Below are 15,921 nucleotides of genomic sequence, written 5' to 3' on the forward strand. Positions count from 1 at the left end.
GGCCGGGCTGTTTGGCTCCAGCAAACCTGCCAGGCCAGCCCCTCACAGGCTGCCGGTGACTCAGCTCAGAGCAAACAACGGGAGGGGTTTTCAGCTCCACACACAGGAGCTGTGGAGTTTTGACACAGGACATTTCAGCCCAGGACAGGATTATTTTTCCCCTGGTATGTTAGGTTTTTTGGAGCCATGTAAGACTACATCCATCCACAGGGCATTAAGGTCCTTCTACAGCCACAGGAGCTGCCAGACCCGCCAGAAAGTCAACCAGAAGCTCCACCAGCACCTCCAAGGAAGCATCTCCATGTTCTTGCCTGCTGTTATCTGCTTCCCTCAGTGGCCACCCCACAGCCCTGGCTGCCAGCAGGCTTTCAGACTAACAGACCTTCAGCCTGACCCAGGACAGCTGTATTTTGTTCTTGTCCATTCAGTGCTGTCTAAATGTCTGATGGATTTGCCCCTGCACTGATCTTAACCAGATTGTAGCTCCCTTGGAGAATAAGCTGTTCATAAATGGGACTCCTAGCTTTTTCCTATTTTTAGATTCTGGTTTATTTCAAATTATTTTGGCAGTATTTGCATATTAGCATTTTATACTTGCTGTGGAGATGACCGAGGGCTTGAAATGGAGCTGCACTCCCAAGAATTCATCAGTCTGAGATACAGCATCAGTGTCTCAACAGCGTGGGAGTCATTACTGTAATGTCTGTCAGGTCCAAAGTTTGTATTTTAGTGACTAATGTTTACAATACTTCAGACTAAGTTCACCTAACTCACAGCTGTGCACAGCCATTGACACCAAACATGCCACAGAAAGCCTGAGGAGGCTGGTTTGGGGTCAGTGCTGTGCCCAAATCCCTGTGCAGAGTTCTACCTGCTTTGGACTTGGGTTAGTGCTGGATTAACAGCTGGACTCGATGGTTCTAGAAATCTTTTCCCACCTAAACATTCTGTGATTCCATGCCATCAGAGCCTGGCAGTGCACAGAGGTTTTGGGATGGAGTTTGTACCAGAGCCACTCGAGACTCTCCAGAGGGGCCTCGGGTGTGCCCTGAGCTGTAACCTCAGTGTGTGTGACACCAACAAAACACAGATGAGTTTGAGAGTAACTGGATACGTTGTGAGGCTGAAAACACTGACAGAAAACCTGCACTGAGCCACTGCAGCCTCATGTTCCTGAAAGGGGCCTCCAGAGGAGCTGAGGCTTGAGGATAGGAGAGGATAAAGAAAAACCACGATAAGATTTTATTTGAAGTTCTCCATCTGTGCCAAGAGCAAACCATTTCAAAACTCAAGGTTGGATGAACACAGACCAAGATCAGAGTGATGGGTACGTAACTCTGTGAGTGATCCCCCACCACAGGCAACACCAAGTGCCCTAAAGCCAAGTCCCCGCTCACGCACCAGGGCCTCACACGGGCTCTGTGTGTGCCATGCCCCATCTTGCCCGGGCTGGGTGCCTGCCAGGATCTGGGCTGCTTCTCTGCTCGTCTCAGTGAAGAGCTCAGGCAGGGCAATTACACACCAGCCCAGTGCCTCCCACCCCGCTGACCCCCAGGGCAGCAGCCCCACGCAGGGGTTGGTGTTTCAGAGCCAGAGCAAGGTGCTGGTGTGGAGTTCCATGGGGGGACAGGGGACTCTCATCCCCTGGGTTGCAGCAGCTCACAGGGTCTTGCTCCCTCTGAGGCCACGTAGCTCTCCAGGAGCTCTGCTCGTGCCGTGGGACAGCAACCTCAGCACCCCTTCAGAGCAGTAAGTGTATGCACTGAGAGCCAAAACCACAGCAAACACCACGGGTTTAAAGAAACATAAATATTTTTACTGTAATTCCCCTACAGGGTTTTCTTTTTCGACCAGGCAAGAATCCTGCCTCCTCTGGAAGCTCTGAGCTCCCAAGGACAACCTCATGCAGCAACAAAACAGCACTGAGCTGGTTATTGCTGCCCTGCACTCAAAGGTATCTTCCCAACAACATAAATCCAAAGCCAACTGATGGAGACTTTTGGTGAAGTTTCCCAAGATAGTCATGCCAATCCCAAAAAGCATATTATTCTCCCTAATCCCATCAGAACAAGTCTCATTTGTGACATCTTTATGTCCCCCACGTAGCACTGTGCTTCAAAAAATACCAGAGGTCCAATACTGGTTCCTATCTCAGTGCTTTCTATTATTCCAGTAGGAAAAAGAGAATTTTAAAGAGAGACTCCCCCAGTAAACAGTCCTTCTTTCACTGTCCTCTGCCTCCTCAGTCACCACGGGAGGTTTGGTGACAGTGCTGGAAGCATCATTCCCACACCCAGCACGACTTTTGCCAAGTCATCAACCAGGGAACTCTCTCCATAATTATAAGCATTTTTTTAAAATAAGTTTTTCCAATTATTTTCTCCACCACCTTTCCCAAGATTTCCACCCACCTCTCTGCCCTTCTCCAGGGAGGCCAGCCTTCAGCAGCCCCCTCCCCAGCCAAGAGGATATTCTGATGCTATGGAACAGACTGGGAAAAGCCCAAGGCCAGCAGCAGCTCTCTTATCTGGCCACTGGAGCCTCGTTAGGATTTACTAAGTGCTGGCATCTGACATCAGGCCAGTAAATAAAGCACATTAAGGAACTGCCTTTTGCTTAACCCAAGCCGCTGGTGTTGGAGCCGTGCAGTCTAATTTAGTCAGCAAGATTATTCACACCCAGAGCAGTTTACTCTTGAAACACAGTTAGTGTTCTGCTGTCTGCCCTGGAGCCTAACCACACAAGGGTGCCAGGGCTGGGAGAGCACTCAGAGCAGGGTAAAGTCCCCGTGCCTGGTGCCTGCACCCCCTGCCCAAGCAGGGATGGACCCCTGCCCACGCAGGGATGGCTCCACTCTGCTCAAGCCCCCTTTAGAATTGGGCCAACACCACAAGCTGAAACAATCAATGCTTTAGTGAAAGGTTAATTTGTCTTATTAACTTAATCCCTCTTTATTTTTACTCTTTTCCCCAGAAATCTGCCTCTGAAGTCACCTGTGCCAGGACACAGGACAAGGGATGCAGCTCCTGGCTGCCTGCACAGCCATGGGAAAGATTAACTCAGTCTTTAATGTCCCAGCTGTTTTCTCTCAAATCAACAAAAGGTGTCTATTCTGGCCCCTCACACCACTCACTTAGATAAAGGCAGCAGCTTTCTGTCAGCCACATCTTCTTCACTTTCAGCAAGAAGTGCTCCTCTAATGCATCCTATCAGTGAAGGAATCCTATCCTATCATGACCCTCTTCCCAGGATTTAATGGGTTAAAAGGTGCAATCCCAAACAAACCTCCACAGACCACACCACCCTTCCCTTAAATCAATGGTAGTTTGTTGCAGGCAAGGCTGGGGGAATTTTCTGTTCTGCAAGTGTGATCAAAAGGGCCTGATTAAAGTATTCAAGAGGCTTTCAAGATAGTGTGACAAATTTTCAGCTTTTAAACAAAGCCAGCCTGTTTGTGCTATGGGGCAGGAGATGATCTACATAGCTACATCATTTAAAACAGGAAAAACCAAGAGTCAAATGACTAACTAATGAAGATAAATTCCCCAAATCCTTAAACATTCTTTCCAGGGATTCTCTTCAGCTTTTCAAAGCCTCCTGCTTTGAACTCACATATATTCTGTGCCAATCCATTTGCATTTTTCTAGTTGTTTATATAAAGTCTGATGCACCAAGGTATTATTTAGGTGTGCTCACAGCCCAGTAAATGAAGAACACTGTTTATGCAGTGTGGATTCATTTAACTATTGAAGAAAACAAGAAGCTTAAAACACAAAAGGGAAAGAAGCGGCGTACAAGTGTTATAAAAGGCAAGAGACTTGAAAATCCTTTTGAATCCAAATCCAAATTTAGAAACAGATCCATAGTGTAGATCCTAACCCAGCTCAGAGCTGAGGTCTCTGTACAAAGAAAGGCTGAGAATCAATGAAACTGGATATGGGTTTTGCAGCAAACAGCCACTAACCCAAGTGCAAACCTCAAAACGTGGATTGAGAAAGACAAGGAAGGGACCCACAAGGATCATCTGGTCTATTTTGTCAACAACTGGCTTTCTCAGCCCAAGGGCACACAGCTCCAGCAGCACTCAGAGCACAGGCAGCAGCACCTCACAGCCTCCCACAGTCCCCAGGACCCCCTCACCCCTTCCTCCAAGGACGAGTTACAGAGACGCTGCTTCCCTGCCCAGAATGGCCCCCCTTCACCCACATAGCTGTTACTGCACTTAAATCTCAGAGCTTTAGGGCTCAGCTCCCCAGGGATGCCTCCCCCTCCAACACCCCCCAGCAAGCACCAGGGCTTCCCCAGCCCTCCTCAGGAGCAAACCTGAGTGCTGCACAGAAGACACGGGGGGGCTGCTTGGAGCTTCCCTTCCAAACCAGCAGCCTCTGGGCCAGGAAGGCAGCTGGTGTTTTCTGTTCCAGCAGAAGGGAAGTGGCCACGGGGCCATCTCCAAACAGAAGAAAATTCTCCAACATAAAAAGTTGAATTCAGTTGGTGAGCAAACCTGAAGCTTCATTCTCTCTGCACAGACAGGTGTTAATCACAGCCCACAGGGTCTCTCAAGTGTTCTGTGGCTGGTGGTGAACAACAGCACTGAGAGCAGCATCCTGAAAACCTCCCAGGGACCATCTCCTCTGGGTGCCCTTTATCCACTGCTCCTGGAGTCAACTGTTCAAGACAGCTTCTCTTTTAGCACTGCCCATATCTGATAATTAAGAATAATGACTTGAAATAATCTCTAATCTGGTGTATTTTGCTTTCTGAAGCTCACCCTGTAAAATGTCATTGGCACATAATCTGCTATCAGTCCACACAACATGTAAAACCACTTAAGGCTTAATGGGTGTGAATGGGAGCTGCTCTGGTTGACAGAAGGATGAGTGTGGCACAGGCTGTGAGGCGTCTTTATGGTGCTTGGAAAATTCATTTCTCCACGGGGAGAAAGTGGGGTTTATTTTGGGTCTCTGCAGGATGTTGAAGTTCCTCAAATGCCACAGTGTGGCACAACATCTTTGCAATTGCTCAAATAACACAGTGAAACCTGGGTTTGCTTGAAGTTCTGTGTAAATTCTGAAGTAGAAGCCAAACACAGCCTTATCTCCCAGGGCTTGGGGTGAGTGGGGTGGCAGGGGCTGTGTACAACCCCCTGCACCAACAAGCCCTGGGGAGATACGGGGTTTGCTCTGCACACATCTGGCACCAACGACAAATCAAGCAGAGTGTTGTTTCTGTGAACATGTTTGTTTTAACCTTTTCTTATCAACACTGCCAGAGCTTGAGAGATCTACTGTTTTCCTTCACACTCCAGCACCTGTGGTCACAGATGACTTAAAAAATAAAAACGTTCTCAATAGGTGTTTGGGTATCTAAGAACCATGAGTCAATTTGTTTTGAGAGCTTGGAAATCAGACAAATTCAGTTAGAAATATAACATTTAAGAGGACTCGTGCCTTCTAGGATTTCCTGTCACTCTTGTAGACTTGTGATATGTATTTTGCCCCCCAGCTACCAAAAATGAAATTAAATTGCATTGATCTGCATTAATTCCACACAATCCATAATGCCATATTTGTGTTAAAATTAAAGGACTGATCTAATCCCAGCAGGACCAGGGTTATAACTATCTGTTCTGTTATACAGCAACAAAAAGTTTGGGAAGAAAAGAATAATTGCACATATTTCCCCCTGTATGCTTCCTACACTAACACAGCCTTTCTAGTAAGCTTCTGTCTAACTTTATTCTCCTTCACCCACTTTATCAAGTGGGATTAACTGCACACTTTTACAAAGTAACTCTGAATACCTGTCCCAACAGGCAATCTTTCAATCTTCAAGGAGAACTGACATCACCATCCCTTAAAAGCAAACCAAAAAGAAAGGGGAGGAAAAAGAAAAAGAAACCCAAACCCACAAACCCCCAAATCCCAACCCAAAATACCCAGTGCCACTGAGCCCATTCTGCTTTGTCCAGCCTGGCAGAGGCCCAGCATGTCTTGAGGGTGTGCTGGGTTTATTTTGCTGCCTTGCCCCAAGGTCAGACCTTGCCTGAGTGGATCTACATGAATCATTCTTTCCGCCTGCTTTCCCACTCAGGATTATCAGTGTGCTTGATTACAGTAATTAGCATTAGGGTTTCATTCCAGCATATTCCACCATTGCTGTCTCCTGAACCAGCACCAGCATTTATCCTTCTCTCTCAGTTATTAAAAAGAAGCCTCGGTGACAGAAGCACTTCAGCAGCAAATATATTTGTGACATATTTGTTAGTTCTTATCTTTGCTCAGATTAACTGCTCTGTACCAGCACAGCTTCACACAGAACCACCCAGACCTCTCGCCCCAGGGCTCACAGGGACGGGGAGAAGGACGAAAATCCACAAGCAAAATATTTCCTTCCACTTAAAAAAAAAATCCTCCTGCTCGAAATGCTGGAACAAACATGACTGTGCAGCCAGCTGAGGGACAGCTTTCATCACTCAGCCCCACACAGGCAGCACACCCACCAAAGGTCAGCAGGAATCAGCTGGGGGCCTGGGTTTGGGATTCATCAACACAGAGGGGCTACTTCAGACCTGCTGGGAGATCTGAACAGAGTGCATAATTTCCATTTAATAAACTATCAAATACATAAAAATTACATGGGGAACCAGGAAAAGCCTTGTGGAAATCAAAGGGAAAAGCCCTGTTCCCTTTGCTGGTGTCTCTGGTCTTTGCCTTCTCCACCAACATATGTGGAGTTCCTGGAGAAACTAAACCTGCACCCCCAGCCCTGGGTCTGGGCAGCCCTTGGTGCTCTGCCATCCCCTCTCACACCAGAACAAACCTCACAGGCCACCCCAGAAATTATCACCCCGAGTGTGTTCTCTCTGCATTCAAACAGGATCACAGCAACACTCGGGCATTTGCTGGCTGCCCTGACAGAGTCAACAAAACCACTTTTACTGGAATTCCTTCCTCAGCAGAATTCCTTCTTGAGTATCCTAACCTTTAACAGGACACGTCTCAGCTCAAATGCAAAAGCTGCTTAAGTTTAAAAGTCAACCTTAACTCAAACAATACCTGGATAATGGATTGCAGACCAATTATTTCTCACCCTTCTTGTGTTACAGTTCCAAGAAACTGAAAATTGCATTTTTGCTGCTCCACCGGAGACCAGTGGGTAAACTGATGTTGAGGCCAGCAGATAAGGGAAAAACTGTATTAAAATCTCATTTTAAAAATACTGGAATTGGCCCATTTGTCAGTTATCTGTTTAGCCAAGTAATTTAGCTACAATTCCAAAGCAGCAAGTGTGTGGATTAGCACTGGCAGAGGTGGGCAGGTGACGACATCGACTGCTCCAGAGCCGGACAAGTGAGTTCAAGTGATTAAACACACTCAGCTCCTCCAGTTACGCTAATGACTGATTAGCTTTTAATCCAGGCAAGGGGTAGATCAGCTGTGATCCCACACAGAACCACAGCACTCACTGATGTGGTTACAAGCACAGGACTGAGAACAGCTGAGAGAGTTATTCTGTTCCTGAGCCGTGGCTGCTGGTCAAAGGGAATGTTGTCCCTACCTGGAGTAAGAGCTGCAGGGAACCCCCTTTCCCAAAGGGCCAACACAGCCCCCAGTTGTTGACCTGCTCAGCCAAGGGAAAGCAGCTGTTGGCTGCCAGAAATTTAATTAAGTCTTAAACCCACTTTCTATCAAGTCATTAAGGCCGACTCTAATCAGATCTCCTGGATCATTCCCTACTTCTGTAAGTATCCTTAGGAGGAGTAACCATTAATCATGTGGTGTACTACACTTGGTGCTAGCCTACTGTAACAGGGGGGATAAAACAAGCTGAGTTCCCCCCCCCCAGCATAGCCTGGGGCTACAATTCCCTTCCCAGCACTGACAACACACCAGCATCACCCTGCAGGGCTGTGTACCCCCAAAACCAGCCCAGCAAACTCCATCCCTCCTCATCTGGGTCCTCCTGGAAGTACAAGAAGAAACAGGGGATGAAAGGGGAGCCACAGCACACCTAACTTTTCATGTGACCACATGAGAGAGGTGCCCTAAGCACACCCTGCTGGATTTGCATTTATCTTTAACAATGAAGAACTCAAACAACCCAACTGGAGCCCTGGCTTCTCAGGGGCAGAGCTCTGCACCAGCTGCTCCCAGTCACTGGAGCAACCAGGTCTTTACCCCTTGTCACTTATGACTGATCAAATCACAGAGGGAAGGGACCTGTTTTCAAGAAAGAGATCACTGCTTGATATCACAAGCACATTTTAAACAGCTGCAAGGGATGGACTGAACCCCATCAGCTGCAGCTACACAGACACAGCCACCTCACAGGGGTAAGGGCCAAAACAAACCCTTGTGAGAGAGGCAAGTCCCACCCCACAGCAGGATTCGGTGATTGTCATGTTCTGTGCTGCCAAATCCATATTTTTTCAAGTTTCTCTCTTGACAATACTGTCCCAAGCCAGTTTTGTGGCCCACTCCCAGCTGTCCCTCCTGCCCTGTGCTGGGTGCCTCTCCCTGCCTGGCACTGCTGTGCCTCTCGCTCAGCTCAGCCTGGCAGCTCCTTTCACACCAACTGCTTCACTGTTTCCCCTTCTAGAAATGACGCTTCGGCTTCAGGTCCCACAAATGCCCCACTAAGAAACTCTGCCTTCACTTAACCTGGAGCTGTGACACATGGCCAGGCTTTGCAGAGGAACCTTTCTATGTCCCCCAGCAGAGCATCCCTGCTGGGCCAGTGACACATCCCTGCACTGCTACAGCAGGGGAGGGCTGGAGCCAAATGGTTTCCTGCAGGAGCTCAGCAAAGAGTAGAGAAAACCAACATAACAATGACCAAAACATTTTTTTCCACAACCCTACCCAGACAGATTTGTGTTTTTTAAGCAGGCAGCCAGCCTCCAGCACCCAGAGCTGAATGTGGGTGGCTCTGGATGCCTCAAATCCCAAACTGCAACCCGATTTCCCAACACAACCAGCCCAGGGAGGATGTTTGCAAAGCTGTACAGTCCAAACACCACATGGCACGCTGATCCTCAGCCCCCCTTGGGCCCAGCAGTGGGGTGCAAACCCACATCCCTCAGGCAGCCCAGCACACCCAGAGCTTGTCAGCATCTTGGGCTCACAGCTGGATGTGGCACTCCCAGAGTGTGGTCCTGCCTCCTGGCAGAATTTCTGCCTTTCCAAAGATGTTTGTAATTTCATGGCATTTTAGTATAAAACAAATAAAATAGAAAGTAAAGAAGAAAGGCACTTTGAAGGGAGCAGAAGTCAGCCAAAAGCCTCCACAATTAGCAAGAGGCTCCCTCCCTCCTGCAGTGAGCCAGCCTGAGCAGGGGGCTGGGGGCTCCCTATCTGTGGGAATGGGAAAGCCCCAGCCCCCTTGCTGGGTTTCAAAACATAAAGAACAGATTTCCTGGGCAATTACAGAATGAAAGGGAATATGGCACCACACCAGCCACGATCAGTCCTCTGCACAGTAGCAGGGTTGCAGAGACCCACCACCAAGCAAAGCCCTGGCTCCCTGAGGAGCCCTCCAGCAGCCCCTTCCTGCATCCCCAAGGCCAGGACCTGCAGCAGAAGCTGTTTTTTCCCCAGTTCTAACATTGTTGGGTACTATTTGCAAAGCAAGTGAGGTCTTTTCTTATGTTAAGAAACTAGAGCCTAAGCAGAATACCTTATACCTATATTTACATCCCAGCAAGTTGTTTATCACCCTCCAGGAGCAGCTGTTGGAGTTCAGCAACATCAGAGCATCACCTCGCTCTTCAGTGGGAGCAGAATTAAAAAAGGATCCAATTTAAAAGGCTGCCACATGGAATAACACCCTACAACTTCTTTTATTACAGCTCTCCGTGAACCATGGCAAGATTGGCCTAATGAGAGTCAACCTCCTCACACCTCCCAGGTTTGCTGAATCAAACAAGGAATTTGGCAAGCCACCTGTCTAGGTGAAGCAGACTTTGTTTTTTCTTGTTTAATATTAAACTAATTTTTTTTTTTCAAAGTAACAGGAAAAGAGGCTCACTCCACTAAGCCGAGATGTTCATTTTCCCAACAGGGACATTTTTACAGTTGCCAAGAGGTGGTTTGTGATACAACCCATGTTACCAGTGGAGAAAGAGAACTTGCCATGCCCAGGAGGCACAGGCTGAGCCCCAAACGCCAAGTGCCCCCCGCCCGGCACAGACCCCAGCTCTGAGCAGCCTCCTGCCCAGCACAGCCAGCCCCGCCAGCCGCTGCTCCCTGCGCTGCCCTGCCCTTCCCTTCCCTCTCCATCCATCTCCTCCTGTTCCTCCTCCAAAACAGCCCTCGCTGGAGCACTGGGAAAGGGACAGTCCAAAGCAAAACCAGAGGCAGAGCTGTGCAACAGACGCGTTTTAACTCAAATAAAAACTAAATCTCTTTAAAACACGCTCTCTTCCATAATTATTTCTTTGAAACTCAGGGTACATGTTTTCTCTTCTCTGTCGCAGCTTTGGCAGATGAAGGAGACGACGGCAAACAGCTTGCGTGCGTTACACCAATATTTTTAAGTTATAGCTCCTTTCAAAGCCTTTCAGTACACTCAGTGTTTGTTCCAGCACTTCAGCAGCAGCTACCCAGGGGAGCTCGGCAATCCTGCACAGCCCGACACGCCGGGAAGGCAGAGCAGCCTGGGGCACCCAGCCCTGTCCCGGGGCAGCCCGACGGCGCTGGAAACCCCAGTGCCCGCAGGAACATGCCCAGCTCAGACACGGCACCTCATCCATCACACAGCCCATCGCACCACCTCGCCGGGCTCCTTCCCGCACGAGGGACGGGTTGTTTTCACATATATCTACACACAAAGCCTTTTTCAAGCTATCTGCGGCGCCTTAGCAAAGAAGTTTCCAGAATACATCTTTGTGAGGTTAAACACAAGTGTGAGTACACTTACACAGTAATTACTACCAGCCCGCAGGGACCCCAGAACACCGCAGCCTGCGCGGAGAAACTTCTTGCTGACTTAACTCATGCCTTCCTTACAAACCCCAACAGCCTGTGAACTCAGTCCAGGGCGTGAATCCAAACCCTCTGAACGCTAAAAACTTTGAAAGCGGATCTTTATGAATTAACAACCAAAAAAAAAAAAAAATAAAGCATGGAGAACGCTGTAACACCGGGAAAGGCGGCTGAAACGGCGCTGAGTTTTGAGGAGAGTGTATTTGGACGCATATAGACTAACACGAAGTCAAAAAGAGCCCCAGCGCTGCTAGCCGGTGGCCGGACCCCGGGTACCACCCGCCGCATCCCGCCGCCCATCACCTGCGGCCGGTGCCCTCCCCGCTCCGCGCCCCTCCGAGCTCACCCTGGAGATGGTCAGCGGGGCGCTGAAATCTTTGCCGCCCACCAAGCGGAACCCACGGCGAAGGACCGCGCAGGACCACCGAGTGGGACATCGCGGCGGGCGCTCCCTGCCCGCGGGCTCCGGCTCCACTCGCAGGTTCCTGCCGCGCTCGAGCGCCGGGACCCGGCCGGACCCGCCTCCACAGCTCGGGCACCGCCCGCAGGGCGTGTCGGGGGGCGGGACCGACCCTCCCGGCCGGTCTCGGGGGAGCTTTAACGCGATTTACCCCTGAAACCTTTTACAAGTGGGGTTCGGAGCGACTACTCACAGGAGTAAAGTTATAGTACTTCACTAGTAGTAAAATATACTTTACTTGATGTGGTCAAAGCCCCCCTCACTGCACTTTCATCCTCTGGAGTGGAAAGAAAATGATGTAATAGGTCAGTAACCGTGTAGTCGTGACTGTTTTATTCATCACAATAAGTCTCTTTAAGGAGAAAAAAGTTCAAGAAAATAATCAGATTTCATGTAAAGCCATTTGGGAATTCTTCCTGGTTATTACTTGGGCAAAAGATAAACCTCCAAGAAAATAATCACAGAATGATCTGGGCTGGGAGGGACCTTAAAGCTCGTCTACTTCCAAAGGCCCTGCCATGGGCAGGGACACCTCCCACCAGCCCAGGTTGCTCCAAGCCCGGTCCAACCTGGCCTTGGACACTTTCAGGGATCCAGGGGCAGCCACAGCTTCTCTGGGTAACCTGTGCCAGGGCCTCCCCACCCTCCCAGGGAAGGATTCCTTCCCAATATCCCATCTAACCCTGCCCTCTGGCAGTGGGAAGCCATTCCCCCTTGTACTATCTCTCCAGGCCCTTGTCCCAAGTCCCTCTCCAGCTCCCTTGGAGCCCATTTGGCACTGGAAGGGGCTCTAAGGTCTCCCTGGAGCCTTCTCTTCTCCAGGCTGAACAGCTCCAGCTCTCTCAGTCTGTCATAGCAGAGGTGCTCCAGCCCTCAGAGCATCTCATGGCCATTGCAGCCCAACATCCCTGTGTCCTTGCAGGGGGCTCTGGGCAGCACCCAGCACAGCAGAGCATCCCTGTGACTGCTGGAGCACCACGGAGATGTCCACGCTGCCAGAGGGTGTATAAAGGGATGGCTTGCAGGCACAGAGGTGGGGTGGGTGGCCAGCACAGCTGCTCAGCACATCCCCCAGAAGTTGAGAAGAAATCTCAAAATGCCTGTAAAATCTCCCTCTCTTCCTGAAAAAGGCTGGACCGGAATATCCCACTTCAAAAAAGGGACCTAACAAAGGGTTCATTGTTTGGAAAGTCCAGTTTCATCGAGTACCTTCTCTCTGGCCGGTTTCTGTGAGTTTGATTTATGTGCCATTTGCTGCAGAGTCTCTTTGCTCGTGACCCAGGAAGGTTTGTGTGACCGTCTCACCGCTGTGCCCGTGTTACTGGGCTTTGCTCTGGGACAAGAGGGGAGCTGTAACTTTTAAACACGCTCCTGAGCCCTCCTGCAGCTTTGGGATTTAGCAACATGAATCCAGCGCTGTGTTACAAACCTGAAACACAACGTACTTTGTTTGCTTTGCGAGGAAGGTGCGTGCAGAGGAGAGGTCCAGCTGCAGCTGGTACCAGCAGAGCTTTCCACTACTCTTTGTTCCTCACAGGCATGTGCCTCCACCAAGAGAGGCTGCACAGGCTGACTTTTGTCTGGGTGATGAATCATACCTCCTCATTCCTGCGTGATATCACCCAGCCTGCAGCAGCCTGGGAGTAGGCTGGTCTGAGGTTTCCTTGCTTGTGTTAGAAAATCCGCCCAGCCAAACAGCGAAATTCCTCTCACAGAGAGCTGGAGGACTGGTTGCTGTCCTGCTTCTCCTGCTCTCACTGTTTGGTGACAAAGAGAATTCCCTCAAGGACCGAGCTACAGATGTGCACAAACACGGTGTGTCAGCACTGGCGTCTCCTTCCTCTCAGGAGGGAAAAGAAAAAATCCTTTCTGTGAAAGACACTAAGCTTGCTGGAAAATAGGAAGACTAAACCCAGAGATATGGAAAAAAAAAGAAGATAAAACATGAAACCTGCAGTTCTGTGGAGTCAAACATTTCCCACTGGCATTCAGTGGGGGCCCGTTCCCCAGGTGGGTTGAGAGCTACACCGTGCTGTGAGGGGCAGCTCTGCTGGGCAGCAAAGCATCAGGGGATCAAAGTAATTCACTGGCAGAGGCAACAGATGATCAAAACACAGAAATGCCCTCTATTAAGTATTCCTTCCAAAAGCAGACAGGAAACTGCTGGCTCCGAGGCACTTTCTCTTCAAGGCTTTTTAAATGCTCAGCCCAGATCACCCCTCATGGAACTGACAGCTCATCAAAAACTTAACCCAAGTAAAACACAATTAGCCAAATTGGTAAAAATTGGTAGGTGTGCTTATTCCAAATGAGACTATATTCCAAAATGCATTACACTGAGTGAAGTGGAGGCAGTTTTACTCTGAATAAAACTGTCTGCAGTTGAATTGCTACTGATGGAAAGTGTCAGAGCAGTCCTCAGGTTTCAGAACTGTGTCAGGAATTAATGTTGCACCCCTGTGCCCTAGATGTTTTTTCCCAGGATGCAGGGAATGAGAACATTATCCGAAGAGCCCCACAGTTCACAGATTCCTCATGTTCTCTCAGCTGCTCACAGACCTTTTCACACTAAAGCCAACACAACTCTGCAGCCTGCAGAGGAACCAGTCAACTCCCACTTCAACCAACCAAAGTGGGCTCAGAAATTTCTGGTTTTGTCTTTGAATCATAGAATCACAGAATGACTTGAGTTGGGAGGGATCTCAAACATCAAGCCATTCCAACTGCCTGCCACGGCCAGGGCCACCCTCCACTAGACCAGGTTACTCAGTGAGAATTTTTAAATTCTAAACTAGTTGGATTTCTACTTCTGGCTGAGAAATCAACAGGACCAACAGCAGATGAACTGAACCTTGCTGGGGGAGCTGAAATACAGTATCACGTGCTCATTCTTCATCCGAGTGCTGAAACCCTGCAGCAAGCTCTAACAGAGACCACACATTATTCAAAGAGAGGTCAAACATGTTCATGAATTCAATCTCATCACTCCATTCACTTTATCTTTCCCCTCCCTGATATTTTCCTTGATGTTTGTTTCCAGTATTTTTCCACCCCAAAGCCTTATCACCCCTTTGTTTCTTTTTTCAATATTCCATCCTGGCTCTCCTTTGCCACCAGTGACACTCTGAGTTTCCTTCCTTTGTTATCAGAGACCGACTGGGTAAACTACAGATAGTCAGCTTTGTGTCCCATTTTGAGTGAGCATTCAGGTTTTCCATCTGCCCCCCTCCCAATGTCTAGCAGAGGTCTGTGCTTATCTGGGAGTCCCGATAATGACCCTCCAATGCTATTTTTGAACATCTGTCCACATGAGAGTGTTTTAAAGTGTCATTGTGGCTTGATAGTTCTTCTCCAGGTCAGGAGATTTTCTTGCTCTACAAATTGTCTTCTTCTGGATGTGGCTGTTTCTCCTTAGAAACAAACCATTTCAGGAGGCTGAAGTCATCCATCCCTGGAAGTGTCCAAGGCCAGGTTGGACAGGGTGTGGAGCAACCTGGGCTAGTAGAAGGTGTCTCTGCCCATGGCAGGGGGTGGGACTGGATGTTCTTCCAAAAGCAGCTTTAAGCATCAATGTAGCTGTTAGGCTGTGTCCTGGCCTTCCCAACAGCCACACTCCTGTTAAAATTGTGTGTCAGATTCAGTGGCTCATGGTTTGTGTTTGAAAATCCTTTGTTGTGAATGCTCATTTGCAGGTTCTAATGCTGGTTGCTCCTCTTCATATTTGTGACTGCAAAAGGCCCCTGGAAGTGATGCTGATCACGTGAATGCAAGATCCTTGTGGCAGTAAAGACTCCAAGCAATGCTTCATGGCATTTGTGCAGTTTGTCCTCTCAGAGTACTTTTCCTTTCTTACATTAATCAGTAACCCTTGACTTTTTCATGTTCATTTCCATTGTCCTTTCTGGTGCCTTCCTATCCTGATGGGATTCATGTACAACAGATTCTTAACAGTTCCTGTTTGTACCTTTACTTAATAGTTAAAAGATAAAAAATATCCAAAAACCCAACATCCTGTGAAAACAGTTAAATTTGAAGCTCATTATTTGGATTAAGTCCAAGCAAATCTCAACCCTATGGCAGCTTTAGCTGCAGGTTTCCAAAGGATTACTTAATTTATAAGCTTTGCAGGATCTCTCAGATCTGAGTTATTATTTTGGCTTTTGAAAGTTCCTTGGCGGATGCCCAAGTGTTGGGAACTGTCACTCTGAATTCTGTTTAATTCATTTGTTTGTCTAAATCATTTCTAAGAAGTTTATCTCATAGATCTAAGCATCCCACAGAGAAAAATCCAGCTGTGATAGAAATCATTAGGATAATGAAAGAAATCTTGTTGGTCCAGTAGAATTTCTTCTCTGTAATCACCTTCAGGTGGAGCAGCCAGCTGCTTCCCAAGGCTTTGGAGCTTTAAAGGATTGCTATGGAGAAAAACTGAAAGAGAGCAGGTCTAGTTTAGGTATTAGGAAGAAATTCTTTACT

General features: G+C 48.5%; 1 protein-coding gene across 1 annotated transcript in view; it reads right to left on the bottom strand.

Moving 5' to 3' along the window:
* Positions 1-11,422, bottom strand: part of PDLIM4 (PDZ and LIM domain 4) — a 42,871-nt gene extending 31,449 nt beyond the window's left edge. The window contains 2 exon segments of the mRNA XM_029962994.1: positions 11,332-11,383; positions 11,385-11,422. Of these exon segments, the coding sequence (XP_029818854.1) occupies positions 11,332-11,383; positions 11,385-11,422 (90 nt within the window).
* Between the last annotated feature and the right edge of the window lie 4,499 nt (positions 11,423-15,921).

This window comes from Manacus vitellinus, unplaced genomic scaffold (genome assembly GCF_001715985.3).
Source record: "Manacus vitellinus isolate BGI_N305 unplaced genomic scaffold, ASM171598v3 scaffold_51_pilon, whole genome shotgun sequence".
Taxonomy (NCBI): domain Eukaryota; kingdom Metazoa; phylum Chordata; class Aves; order Passeriformes; family Pipridae; genus Manacus; species Manacus vitellinus.